Source organism: Eptesicus fuscus, chromosome 14, assembly GCF_027574615.1.
Source record: "Eptesicus fuscus isolate TK198812 chromosome 14, DD_ASM_mEF_20220401, whole genome shotgun sequence".
Classification (NCBI taxonomy): Eukaryota; Metazoa; Chordata; class Mammalia; order Chiroptera; family Vespertilionidae; genus Eptesicus; species Eptesicus fuscus.
This window is the reverse complement of record NC_072486.1, coordinates 42,672,950-42,687,867: the sequence shown is the minus strand read 5'-3', so window position 1 is coordinate 42,687,867 and position 14,918 is coordinate 42,672,950. Positions and strand designations below refer to the sequence as shown.

The window sequence follows — 14,918 nt, the reverse complement described above, 5'->3', positions numbered from 1 at the left end:
AAAGATAATTATTAGGTTTTGAGATCATCAAAACCTAATTGCTCAAACTTTTTCTTTTTATCTCTCACAGATTTAGAAAGAAAATATGAGGACAATCAAAAATATTTAGAAGATAAAGCTCAAGAATTAGAAAGACTGGAAGGAGAAGTCCGTTCACTCCTGAAGGATATAAGCCAGAAAGTTACTATTTACAGCACCTGCTTGTAATAAAGGAGGAAGGGCTATAAGACAGCTGAGGTGACCAAAGTAAAATAGCTACATTTAAAAACTGACTTACTGGTCTTCAAAGTAAAACTCATGGCCTATTTAATGTTTTTAATCACCACATTTTGTATGGAGTTTAATAAAGTACAGTGCTTTTGTAGAAATATATGTTTAGTTTAATTCTTAAATTGTTACTTTTACTGATTTTAGTGTTCATGAATCCCTTGAACAAAGAATGTTATTTTTACTGTAATATGGATTTATAAACAAGTTGATTGTCTCCATGGAGACCCTAATGTCTGTAAACAAGCTATTATTATTCATCTCTTTGCTAGGTCAATATCCTCCATAAATCCAACCCAAATCACCTCCCAGGCTAGAGCTGGAGCTACTTGCACAATTTCAGTGGCTGCTTAGTTGCTCCAATCTCCAAAACTCCCACAGTATTCCTTGCTCTAGGGAAAAAAACAAAGAGCAATTTTTGGAAAATTGTGGCTTTTAAGTATTATGACCTAGAACAGGTTCAGGGTTGCTATGGGGAAGGTTTAAATTAAAGCAGGCCAGAGTTTGTTTAGACATTGCTCCTGCCAAGTGAGCAGTGCTATTCAAAGTACAAAATGAGACTAATTTCTCAGCTTTTATATTGTATTTTAACTCAGAAACTACAGATTCTTTGCTAAGATAATGTAGAGTGAGGCCAAAACAATCATATGACAATCACTTATTCTACAAGGGTAAAGAAAATAATGAATACAATTGCCAAGCCTGTGTCAACTTTATAGCTGAGATAGCTGGATAATAGGCCAGGCCCTGATTTTTTCACACATTCTTCAACAACGATTCTGTGTACTACTTTAACCACCCACACATCCAACACAGCTGCATTTGAAGCGGGGCCTGAACAAAAGTTATGAAAACAGCTATAATTTAAACAATAAGGCAAGACCTTCCCTCTGGTTCGAGGCACTTAGTTGTCACTTGAACAAAGTGGTCATACCGCATCACCTACAAGAGAAAGGAAGTATTTTCCCCCTATGTATTTCATTTAAATTAGAAACTGTCATTACTCCCTACTCCTTTACAGCTAAACAACCAAAGATCTCACACTGAAACCACAAAATTTTAATCAGCTTAATGAACTGGACAAGGAGCTCGGCCCCACCTTTCACCAGCAAAGAAAATATTTCGAACTTAGTAAACAGTAAGTGAACATTTAAAATTTGTTTTATCAGTCCCACCCAAATAAATTTGCATTCCCATATTGAATGGGAATCCTTAAAGTTGAATTTAACTATTTCTTTGTGTCTCTCTATAGCTAGGACTTCATATTAAATTATTCTTCAGTATTCCTTAGTTAAAACTTTTTCCCTAGAGTAAGAGACATGCTTGAGGTTTAAATAAACTAGCACTTCACATAATATTGGGATTTCAAAAAAATAGCATATACCAAACCAACACTCCTGCTAATAACTGCAAAATCTAAACAAAATGTGTTTTCCCCCTTAAAGTAAAGATAGAGATTAATCAAGTAGGCAGAGGGGAGTTGACACTGAAGAAAGATCAGCACTGGGTGAAATTCACATTTTTAACAATTTTTCATTTGAGGGGAGATCCCAATAAGTGGCAACTTGGCAAAAGCCAAGTTTTACTGGTTCAAGAGTAGGACAGAATTTAGGGCAACCACAGCAATTGAAATATGAAGGAGGGAAACATCAGAAAAGCAAAGAGACACAGGAGAGGACCCCCCAATTGTGTATATACTTTGCCCAATCTCTGGCTGACCAGTGAACTACATATGCAAGGAACAGGCAGTCAGGTAACAGTAAAACACCCGAATAGAAATCTCAGCTGCTGTCCTTCACAAAGACAAGTTTGGAATGGAGATCAGCCAAGTAAACCACCCACTGAAACAAAAATTCACTATTTAAAGAAATATGTAACATAATCCAGAATCTTTACATAGTTATTCATACGAATCATGTACCCCTGACCGGTTTGGCTCAGTGGATAGAGCGTCAGCCTGCGAATTAAAAGGTCCCAGGTTCGATTCCAGTCAAGGGCATGTATCTTGGTTGCGGGCACATCCCCAGTTGGAGGTGTGCAGGAGGCAGCTGATCGATGTTTCTAACTCTTTCCCTCTCCCTTCCTCTCTGTAAAAAATCAATAAAATATATTTTAAAAAATCATGTACAATCCAGGACCACTGGATATAAGAAAAAGGAAAATGTGACCCATATATAATATGATTAAAACCTGAAGAATACTAAAGATTCTCTTTTTAGCTATGATCAACTGATGGTATTGTATTCTACATAGCTTTCTGCTGATAAATTATACTCTCTCCAACTTTTCCTTAAGACTAGTATAAACTTTAAATTGTAATCAAGTGAATATCTAATCTGCCTATTCCTAGTATTTAGCTTATTTTCCTCTTTAAATTCATGCTATCCCAAATTTGAGAACTATTTAATCTAAAATGATTCTTAAATTTAGTTAATATATGCAAAAGCCTATTTGTCATTTAACACCATTATTTAAATATTTCAAGAAATGGCCATCTTATGTATTTACCAATAAATAAAATTTTATAGCACACTTGAAAGAAACAGTCATTTACCCAGCCAAGAACACAATGAAAATCTACATAGAAAAAGACAGATTTAAGATTCTCTTACATTGTTTCTCCAAATGTACAAGCTCAATATTTTGTAGGTATCACCAAAACAGATTGAATGTCTTAATACTACAATGTGGGGGAAAGGTACATCCAAGCTTTTAAGAGCTATAATGAGAAATAGGCCCTGGTCAGATGGCGCAGTCAGTTGGAGTGCTGTCCTATATACCAAAATGTTGCCAGTTCAATTCCCTGTCAGGGCACAAACCTAGATTGTGGGTTCAATCCCAGGTCAGGGCACATATGGGAAGCAACTGATTGATGTTTCCTTCCCTCTCTCTAAAAATAAAAAATAACAAATATATCCTTGGGTGAGAATTTAAAACAAAAAATTAAGCTTATAATGGACTACAGCATGGATGGACCTGGAGATTATGCTAAGCAAAATAAACCAGTCAGAGAAAGACAAATATCACAGGATTTTACGTATATGTAGAACCTAATGAACAAAATAAACTGAATCTAAATAGATCCAGAGACATGGAAGCACGGAACAGACTGACAGAACTCAGAGTGAAGGGGTGGTGGGGATGGAAAGAGGTTAACCAAAGAAGTTATATGCATAGTCCATGACATAGACAATAGTGCAGTGAAAGCCTGGGGTGCCGCAGGAGCCAGGTGGATGGGGGGTAAAGGTTCAGGAGAAAGGGAATGGAAGACATCTATAATATTCTCAACAATAGAAATAAGTTTTTAAGAAAGTAATTATGCACAAGAGGTAGTCATAAAAGAATTCATATTATCTTAATATCCACTCAATAATTTGAATATTTAGGAAATGTTTATTTTCATATTTTCATTCCCCATTATAATACATGAGTGGCTATTTAACATTTAAATACCTCCTAAATTTGGTTAACTATATACTTCAGACTACAGACCTTGATGGTAGCTTAAAAATCTAAACACATAAATTCTATATCTAAACAGCAAGAATTTGGGGATTAAATAAACCAAGTGAGAGACGATCATTTTTTATTTACATGAGTTCAGTTTATACATATTTAAATCTTATTCTGACTGACTCTTATGTCCAATATTGAAAACCAAGTTTAAAATAACTTGATCACCTTGCTTCAAACACAGCTGTTCACCTACCATACTGCAGCTCCATCCATGTAATAAGTAAATCCAACTTTACTATACCAGGGACAAAAGCTAACAAATTCAGTGAGGTTGAACCTTATACAAACAGCATGGAAATATGCGTTAAAAATTTTTCCAGAGTGCTACTATAAGTAGCATTTCTTTTGCAATATTAACGTACTAAAACAAAATATTAAATTTTTTTAAAATGTAGATATGACATTATTCCATTCTGTCCAAACCTATTAAATACCTTCCAAAAGTTTCATAATTCAGTCCTAGAATTTCTTGGAGCTGTGAGCATATCCTGTTCAGAAATGTGATCTCTAAACACTCTCAGGAAATTTCAGAAAAATATAATCTTCAAATTTAAAAGTTGATTGGTTTGCCAAATGATGCAGCCAGGTTTGCTTCTCTAAAAGCTTCTGATAAGGTCTGCAAGGGAAGAAATTTAATATTAAAATTCAAGGACTTGTGTCAGAAGAAAATAGAGTAGCTATTAATTCTGTTATGTTGTTAATAATTACCGGATGTGCATGACAGACTCTAGCTATATCTTCACAGGATGCTCCATATTCCAATGCAAGAACAGCTTCATTTACCATTTCACCAGCACCCTTTAAAATAGTAAGCCAAGAAGTAATTTTATTTCCATGGCAAAAACAACTACACACTAAAGGGAGATTAGTTGTAAGAGCAGTTAGCTAACTTCTTCCACTTAGGAAAAGCTTAACAGAAAAAGGTGGCACAGAAGTCAAGAGCTTGGACTCTGGATTCAAATTCTACCAGTTACTACCTCAACTACTCACAGACTACTTCATTACATTTATTTGCCTCAAAAATGGGAACAGCAATTCCTACCCCACGGAGTTGTGAAAATTAAAGTTAATGCATGTATTTAGGAAAGATTATAGAGTAGGAACTTAAATGTTCTACTTTCATTATTGTTACGTCAAATACCTAAGGGGAGGGCAAGCTTCAGATTTACAGTAGGAAAGGCTTCTCTTAAAAGGTAACACTTGAGCTGAGACTTGAACAATAAAGGAGCCAATTACAAGATCTAGAGGCAGAGCATTCTAAGCAAAGGGTATGACTATAAACAAAAGCTCTAACCAGGAAAAAAACTTGACCTCTTATGAAATTGAAAGAAGGACCAAAAAGGAAGAGTAGAAAGAGATGAAGCAGAAAGGTAGGCAGGACCAGATTCAATGAGGATTTGTAAGTCTTCAGTTGAAAAGAAATTTGGTGAGTTTGAAGCAGGCATACGGTGCATGTTTTAAAAGAATAATTAGCCCAGGAAGATGGCTGCCGATGAAGGGACAGTGCGAAGGGAGAGTGTGAGGTCCCACTGGGAGTTTTTGTTTGTGAGTTGAGGGACAGCTATACTCCAGCGGACTGTGGGGAATTGTGGGGAATTGCCAAACGGGGTTCCCCTGACCGGGCAGCCTCCACTGCTGCTGGGATCCCTCCCAGAGCAACCAGCTCTGAAGCAGAGACTGCGCCATCTTGAAGGGGAGAGTGGATATTGTCGGAAGCCTGAAAATCCTGGGATTTACAACAATGGTACCCAGTGAACAGCTGTCAACCCGGGAACACTGGTCCCCACATGGAGTGAGCACGCGGACTCGGAGGAGCTCTGCGCCTCCTCACGGAAAGGTCAGATTTTGTCTGGGAAAAGGTGAGGTCTGTGGTCGGGACAGGAGAGAGAAATGCGCATGCGGAAGCTGGATGATCCGGAGAAGTCTGCACCCAGAAAAGTCCGCGGCTGGCGTGATCTGCAAATGTGGAAGGGGATCTGCAGGGCTGTTAACAGAAGGGAACTCTAAAAAGCAACCCATAGCTGAACTGGGCACAAAAGGGCAGCCTAAAATTTTAAGTGTGCCGACTGCTTAGACCCAAGGGGAAAAAACACTGCACAGACTTGCACCGCAGCGCTGGAGTTTGCACACTTACTCTGGCTCTTTTTTCTCTCTCTTTTTTTTTTCCCTCTTTAAATCCTTGCTTTTGATTACTAAGCCCAATACATAGGATCACCCAATTGGGGACACTCTAAGAGACTGCAGGGGAAAGTTGTTTTTGTGGAACCTGGGGATCAGAGCGGGGAATAACCATCAGAGAACCAGCTCTGGGTCAGTCCATTCCCCCAAACTGGTATTAAGTGCCACAGGGAAAACAAAATCTAAATACCAGCTAGAGAGGACCTATAGACCCGAAGGTCAATCCAGAAACACTGCCACCCAGGGGTTGAATCACAAATTGACTCTTGTGAAAACACAAAGAAAGGAGTATAAGAAGCAAAGAAGTACTGCCTGCTTGAAAATTAGGACTGTGGCCTACAACACTGAGGAGCAGTGGAATGCAGGGAACTTCAATACTGTCCTGACTAGGAAACACGCAAGCCAAACAGAACAATAGAGGAAGTGAATGATCTTCACTACTGAACGTTTTTTTTTTCATCTTTTACTTAAGAAACTAAATTTTTTTTCCTCACTTGATTTTACCTTATTACATTTTTATTTTTAATCAGTATTATTACTACTACTAATTTTCAGTCCCCTGCTCTAAGTCCATGCACACCTCTCTCTTCTCTTTCTTCACTATCCAATTTTTTTTCCTCTGTGTCCTTTTGTTATTGTTTGCTTGATTGTTGATTATATTGGCTTTTTTATGCTTGTTTGTGAGATTGTTTCGCTTTTTCTTTTTTGTTTTGTTTATTTTTTGCTTCTGTTTTCCCTCGCCTTGCTTGATATTAGTTGTTGTTTGTAGTTTGCATTCATCTCTAGGTATTTGTTGCTGGCATTTGTTGGGATTCGTGGCTGTTCTATTGGAGTTTTCTCCCCATATAAAGAGTTCTTTCCCCTCTTCTTTTTTATTCTGTTTCTTTTCTCTCTTACTTATTTTTCCTTTTCCCAATTTCAGAGTTAGAAAAAGAGCAACAAGAAAAGCCCAGTGTAAGCAGAAGGAAGGAAATAATAAAGATCAGAGCAGAGATAAATGACATAGAGACCAAAGAAACAATACAAAAGATCAACAAAACCAAGAGCTGGTTCTTTGAAAGGATAAACAAAATTGATGAACCTCTAGCCAGGCTCACCAAGAAGCAAAGAGAGAGGACCCAAATAAACAAAATCAGAAAGGAAAGAGGAGAAATAACAACAGACCCCACCGAAATACAAAGGGTTGTTAAAAAATACTATGAAAAACTCTATTCCAACAAACTGGACAACCTGGAGGAAATGGACATATTCCTAGAACAATACAACCTTCCAAAACTCAATCAGGAAGAATCTAAACATCTCAATAGGCCGATAACTATGGAAAAAATTGAAGCAGTCATCAAAAAGCTTCCAGCAAACAAAAGCCAGGAGCCAGACAGCTTCACAGGGGAGTTTTACCAAACATTCAAGGAAGAACTAAAACCTATCCTCCTCAGACTATTCCAAAAAATTCAAGAGGAAGGAACACTTCCAAGCTCATTCTATGAAGCCAGCATCACACTAATACCAAAACCAGATAAAGACAACACAATGAAAGAAAATTACAGGCCAATATCCCTCATGAACATAGATGCCAAAATCCTCAACAAAATTCTAGCAAATCGGCTCCGGCAGTACATCAGAAAGATCATACACCATGACCAAGTAGGATTTATCCCAGGGATGCAAGGATGGTACAATATCCGCAAATTAATAAACGTGATACATCACATAAACAAAGTGAGAGATAAAAATCACATAGTCATATCAATTGATGCAGAAAAAGCATTTGACAAAATCCAACACCCATTTTTTATAAAAACTCTCAGCAAGGTGGGAATAAAAGGATCATACCTCAACATAATAAAAGCCATATATGACAAACCCACAGCCAACATCATACTCAATGGGCAAAAACTAAAACCATTTCCACTAAGAACAGGAACAAGACACTCCTGTTTGACATAGTACTGAAAGTATTAGCCATTGTGATTAGACAAGAAGAAATAAAAGGCATTCAAACTGGAAAAGATGAAGTAAAACTGTCCTTATTCAAAGATGACATGATATTGTACATTAAAAAAACCTAAAGATTCCCCATCAGAAAACTATTAGACTTAATAAATGAATTCGGCAATGTAGCAGGATATAAAATTAACGCCAAGAAATCTATGGCATTTCTATACACCAATAGTGAACTTCAGAAAGAGAGACTAAAAAAGCAATCCCATTTACCATCGAACCAAAAAAATTAAGATACCTAGGAATAAACTTAACTAAGGACGTAAAAGACCTATACGCAGAAAACTACAGGACACTGAAAAAAGAGACAGAGGAAAACATAAACAGATGGAAGAACATACCATGTTCATGGATTGGTAGAATCAACATCATTAAAATGTCCATACTACCCAAAGCAATCTATAGATTCAATGCACTCCCCATTAAAATACCAATGGCATATTTCACAGACCTAGAAAGAACTCTCCAAAAATTCATCTGGAATAAAAAAAAAAAACCCCGAATGGCCACAGCAATCCTGAGAAAGAACAAAGTAGGTGGGATCTCAATACCAGATATCAAGCTGTATTACAAAGCCACTGTTCTCAAAACAGCCTGGTACTGGCACAAGAACAGACATATAGACCAATGGAATAGAATAGAGAACCCAGATATCGATCCAAACCACTATGCTCAATTAATATTTGACAAAGGAGGCATGAACATACAATGGTGTCAAGACAGTCTCTTCAATAAGTGGTGTTGGGAAAATTGGACAGATACATGCAAAAAAAATGAAACTAGACCACCAACTTAAACCATACACAAAAATAAAATCAAAGTGGATAAAGGACTTAAACATAAGATAGGAAACCATAAAAATACTAGAGAAATCCACAGGCAGCAAAATCTCAGACATATGCTGAAGCAATTTCTTCACCGATACTGCTCCTAGGGCAATGGAAACTAAAGAGAAAATAAACAAATGGGACTACATCAAAATAAAAAGCTTTGCACAGCAAAAGAAAACCATCAACAAAACAACAAGAAAGCCTACTGTATGGGAGAACATATTTGCAAATGTTACCACTGATAAAGGTTTAATCTCCAACATTTATAGGGAACTCATACAACTTAATAAAAGGAAGATAAATGATCCAATAAAAAAAGTGGGCAACGAACCTAAATAGATATTTTTCAAAAGAAGACAGAAGGAAGGCCAAGAGACATATGAAAACATGCTCAAAATCACTAATTATCCGAGAGATGCAAATCAAAACGACAATGCGGTACCATCTCACACCTGTCAGAATGGTAATCATCAACAAATCAACAAACAACAAGTGCTGGTGAGGATGTGAAGAAAAAGGAACCCTTGTGCACTGCTGGTGGGAATGCCGACTGGTGCAGCCACTGTGGAGAACAGTATGGAGTTTCCTCAAAAAACTAAAAATGGAACTCCCATTTGACCCAGTAATCCCACTTCTAGGAATATATCCCAAGAAACTAGAAACACAAATCATAAAGGATATATGCACCCCTATGTTCATAGCAGCACAATTCATCATAGCTAAGATTTGGAAACAGCCCAAATGCCCATTAGCAGATGAGTGGATTAGAAAACTATGGTACATCTACACAATGGAATACTAAGCTGCTATAAAAAGAAGGAATTCTTACCATTTGCAACAGCATGTATGGAACTGGAGAGCATTATGCTAAGTGAAATAAGTCAGGCAATGAAAGAAAAATACCACATGATCTCACTCATTTATGGAAAATAAAGAACATTATAACCTGATGAACAAAAAGATAGATACAGAGGCAGTAAAGCACCGAACAGACTGTCAAATTTCAGCAGGAAGGCTGGGAAGTGTTGGCAAAGGGGGGAAAGAGATCAACCAAAGGACTTGTATGCATGCATATAAGCACAACCAATGGATACAAGACACTGGGGCGGGGGGCGGGGGCCATGAGGGCATGCGAGACGGGGTAGGGGAGGCTGGGGGAAGGTCAACGGGGGGTTGGGGGGGAGAGAGATATGTACTACTATGTGTAATACTTTAAAAAATAAAAGAAAAATAAAAGAATAATTAGCCCAGCCAGCGTGGCTCAGTGGTTGAGTGTTGACCTATGAACCAGGAGGTAATGGTTTGAGTCCCGGTCAGGGCACACGCTCATGTTACTGGCTCGATCTCCAGTGTGGGGTGTGCAGGAGGCAGTAGATCAGTGATTCTCTCTCATCTTTGATGTTTCTATCTCTCTCTCCCTTTCCCTTCCTCTATAACATCAATAAAAAAAATATTTTTAAAAGAAAGATTGTTTTAAAAGAATAATCACAGCTGCAGTTTGGAAAGTAGATGATACGGTGGGCAAAACTGTGAGAGAGAGAGTGTTGCTGGTACCTTGCTAGAAATGATGCACAAAGAAGCCATACTCAAATTTTACTGGTAAATATCTACACTAATAAAAGAGTAAGATGCAAATTGACTGTACCTTCGCGATGCCCACCAGCCAATCAGGAGTGGGTATGCAAATTAACCCAACAAAGATGGTGGGTTAATTTTCATACACAGATGCGAGCGGCCAGGGACAGGGCAGGATAGCATGGGAAAGTGGAAAGGTGGCTCCAGCTGGAGTGAAGGCGGTGCCGACAGCAAGGAGAAGGAAGGCCCATTCTTGCACGAATCTTCGTGCATCGGGCCTCTACTAACCTTAGAATGTAAACACTTGGTGGTTTTAAATAAATCTACTAATTAGCAATGCTTTCCAAAAATCCTAATGAAATTTCTGGTTTTACAATACTCACTGCTCCCAGAATATGTGCTCCCAATACTCTGTCTGTTGATTTGTGCCCAAGAATCTTCACCATGCCATCTGTGTCAGCATTTGTCTTAGCTCTGCTGTTAGCAGCAAACGGGAATTTCCCAATTTTGTACTCAATACCCTGTGAGAGACAGAAAAAATGACAACCTACATAAACTCTGAAAAAGTTTATTCCCATTGGTGAAACCATCCACCATTTGTTCAGAAAACAAATGCCAAGAAAGTAATTCTTCACAGAACATATAGAAGGAAATACCAAAAGACTTGCTAATGAGATATATTTTGGTATAAACACAAAAAAATGACAATTTCAATCTATCTGTGTATATGTCAAAGCCAAAAAGAAAAGCTCTAGAATTACTAGTTATGAAATGCAGGCAAGTGAATAATCTCCTTTATAATACTAAGGAAAAAATATATAAACTAAAAGTATAATGTTCTACATAGTAATTAAAACACACTAATATATTAATAACTCTCAGCCACCAGTGTCATAAACTCAATTCAAACATTGGAGTAAAACTACCCTAGTGCAGTATTACCTCTTCCTTCAACTGCTCTTCTGATTTGCCGACCCAAGCCACTTCAGGGTGTGTGTAAATCACTGATGGTACACAATTGTAGTCAATGTGCACAGCACCACCAGCCATTCCTTCAACACAGATAATGCCTTCATCCTCTGCTTTGTGAGCCAGCATTGGACCAGCCACCACATCACCAATAGCATAGATACTACAACAGAGGTCAAAAGGAAGAGTAAACTTCTGAAAGCACAGATACTCATCTTCAGTTATGCCATGTTCACAAGATTATAAGTTCCTAGTTATTAAGTCACCCAAAAATATATTAAATTCAGCTCTTTAAATATCGAAGTTTGGGTTCTAATTTTCGGTAATGAAAAATTAAATTAATTATTTTGCTTTTACATATTATTTACTATTTTTCCCCCAAAGCCGATGCATTTTTTAAGCATGACAGAAGTCTTATTTTCAAAGTAGTGTTTGACATAAACTTCAAAATTATTGAAAATGCAGTTAATTATGCAACTTACTTTGGAATTTTAGTTTGGAATCTGGAATTGATTGGAATTCTACCTCTAGGGTCTAGTTCGATGCCAAGCTCTTCTAGTCCCAAATTCTGCGTAAAAGGTCGTCGGCCAATGCAAACCAAGAGTACATCACAAGTGATAACTTCATCTTTACCACCAGAAGCAGCTTCAATACTAGATAATGAACGGTGTTATAACTGTTAAACACACATCTACATAGATAGCTGATAGACTTGGAAATTTTAACACCAGACAGTTCTCAAGTATTGATGACACTTCTAATAGTGTAAGTTTATTTTATTATAACACAGGCTCAGACTATGAAAAAATGTACATATTCTCTTGAGGTCTATCATTAAAATCTTTAAAAAAACAGACAGTATAACACGGGTAAGAACATAGGTCTTATAGTAAAAAAGATCCAAGTACAAGTAGTGACTCTGTCACTCACTAATTGTGTGACCTAGGCAAGTTATTAAGTTGTAAAAGTGTTTAATAGAGTGCCAGGCACATAGTAAACAATCTAGTTAATATTACTGATTTCCCTACATATCAGTCTAAAAATATTGAATTCATTTTACTGAGTCTTGGGAGCTTAAACTTTCTGAATGAATACAGTACTATAAAAACGTACATTAAAATGAGAACACTGGATTACTTTTTCTACCATCAACTTAATTATGAATTTCAATAGACTGATTTGACAATACTGAGTTAAACTAAGCAATAAAATGGTTTTATATTATAAAATAACCTAAAATTATAAAATACTGAAAAGTTGAACGTTTTTCTTAAAGAAAAAGATGAAAATATCATCAAAATCAAATGCAGCATACTTACGAAACATCAATTTTTCCATCTGACTTCTTGGTAGCACCAGTAACTTTTGTATTCAATTTAAATTTAAATCCTTGCTTTTGAAGGATGCGTTGAAAGTTTTTAGATATCTCCATATCAATTCCAATTCCACCAACATGCCCCAAAAACTCAACTGCTGTCACATCTGCACCAAGTCTTTGCCAAACTGACCCCTGCAAATAACAATAAAAAAATCATAACAATAAAGATTTCTAGAGCAAATGTTTACTGAATTATCTTAAATAATTTATTACAAGATATTTTCTTTTGTTAATGTGTTCCTATTAGAGGCTCTGAGCTTTAACACTGTGGTATCTATAACTTTATACTAGTATATTTATTCACTCTGTTCACTCAACATTTATTGAGCACCTACCATATGCTAGGCATCAATTTAAATGCTAGGCAAGCACTGCCTCAGGAACCTTATATCCTGGTATAGGAGAAAAATAAGTAAAATTCATAAAGAAGATGGTAAAAGTGCTATGAGAAAAATAAAGCAGGAAGTAGAGCTAGGACTATTGAAAGGAAAGGAATTGCAATTTTAAATAGTATGACTGGGAGAAGGCTTCACCAGCAGTGACATTTACCCAAAGACTGGAAGAGAAGGAATGAACTATACAGGTAACTGGTCCAGAAAGGAACAAGTGGGAAGAAAGGTCCCTGAGGGGGAAGAAATAACCCCTTAATGCTACTAATTTCTAACACTTGAAAAATATTAATGCTAGCTCTTAATGCTATTAATTTCTAATGCTTGAAAAATATCTTATTTTCCCAACAGAGAAATGTTTACTTTTTCATTGAAGTTATAATTTAAACTGAATGCTTATTTTTTAAAGAACATTTTAAGCCCTAGCCTAGTGGTCGGCAATCTCATTAGTCAACAGAACCAAATATCAACAGTACAACGATTGAAATTTCTTTTGAGAGCCAAATTTTTAAACTTAAACTTCTTCTAATGCCACTTCTTCAAAATAGACTCGTCCAGGCCGTGGTATTTTGTGGAAGAGTCACACTCAAGGGGCCAAAGAGCCGCATGTGGCTCACGAGCCGCAGTTTGCCAATCACGGTTCTAGACCAAGACCACACCAACTCACCAAGATCTCAGAGGTCCAGGTAAGAAAAAATAAAAACCATTATAGCACCATCTACTGGAGAAAAAAAGACAGACCTCAACTTAACCTGTTAAATTGTTAAGAACAGAACAGTACCTAAAAAAGAAAAGTTCACTACTTCAAATGACCAGGCAGAGAAACAATCCATCAAATACCATAAGTAACAGGGTAGGTCAGAATGAAAATGAGAAGTTCCCAGAAACCAAACTCAGAGACATGAAAGACTGTGATTTAAATGACAGAGAATTCAAGGCTGCAGTTATGAAAAAAACTAAGTAAGATACAAAAAAAACACAGAAAAGCACTTCAATGAGCTCAGGAATAAAATCAACAATAAAAAAGGAGTAATGAAATAAGAGAATGAAACTATAAAAAATAACCAAACAGAAATTCTGGAGCTGAAGAACTCAACAACTGAGACGAAAAATGTTTTAGACAGCCTGGAAACAACAGATCAGAAGGAAGAGAGAATTAGCAAGCTTGAAGACAGAAATCTAGAAATGACTCAGGTGGAAGGAGAGAAAGAAGTGAAAGTTTAAAAAAATCAAAGAACAATATGAGAACTGACTCCATTAGAAAGATCAACATAAGAATAATGGGTATTCCAGAAGGAGAATCGAGGGAGAAGGAAACAGAGAGCCTATTCAAACAAACAATAAGGACTTCCCAAACCTACCTATGGAAAGGGCTGTTACCCTCCAATTCAACAAGCTAACAGAACACCTAATTATCTCAATGCAAAAAGGCCTTCTCCAAGACATATTATATAAAAACTGTCAAAAGTTAATGACAAAATTTTCAAGGCAGCCAAGGGAAAAAAGACTACAACCTACAAAGGAAACTACATTAAATTATTATGGACTAGAGGCCCAGTGCACAAAATTCATGCACAGGTAGGGTCCCTAGGCATGGCCTGCAATCAGGGCCGATCTTCCCCAGCTGCCAGCAGCCAACCCCGCCCCCTCACCACCACCGCTGGTCTCCCTGTGTGTGGGGCAATGGAGTCCTGGAGCTGCCCGCGTCAGCTACCACCCACCCCGGGTTCCCAGTTCCCCATCAGGCAATCAGAGCCTGCTGGCCGGGGGGAGGGAACAAGAGGTTTGCTGGCAGACGCCAATTGGGGCCTGCAG

The 14,918-nt window shown here is 37.3% G+C and overlaps 2 protein-coding genes across 3 annotated transcripts in view; one reads left to right on the top strand and one right to left on the bottom strand.

Annotated features, from left to right (window-relative positions):
* LAMB1 (laminin subunit beta 1) overlaps positions 1-368 on the top strand; it is a 67,764-nt gene extending 67,396 nt beyond the window's left edge. Inside the window, exon 34 of the mRNA XM_054726194.1 lies at positions 71-368. Coding sequence (XP_054582169.1) covers positions 71-207 — 137 coding nt within the window. The 3' untranslated portion in view covers positions 208-368. The remainder of the gene's footprint in view (positions 1-70) is intronic.
* Positions 369-3,836: 3,468 nt separating this feature from the next.
* The window catches only part of DLD (dihydrolipoamide dehydrogenase), a 35,748-nt gene continuing 24,666 nt past the window's right edge, over positions 3,837-14,918 (bottom strand). The window contains exons 9-14 of one of the 2 annotated variants that reach the window (XM_008150104.3): positions 12,656-12,846; positions 11,819-11,989; positions 11,310-11,499; positions 10,751-10,888; positions 4,492-4,581; positions 3,837-4,399 (exon numbers count right to left, since the gene is read on the bottom strand). In XM_008150104.3, the coding sequence (XP_008148326.1) occupies positions 4,334-4,399; positions 4,492-4,581; positions 10,751-10,888; positions 11,310-11,499; positions 11,819-11,989; positions 12,656-12,846 (846 nt within the window). In that variant the 3' untranslated portion in view covers positions 3,837-4,333. The remainder of the gene's footprint in view (positions 4,400-4,491; positions 4,582-10,750; positions 10,889-11,309; positions 11,500-11,818; positions 11,990-12,655; positions 12,847-14,918) is intronic. The other variant, XM_028159087.2, reaches the window with a different exon arrangement.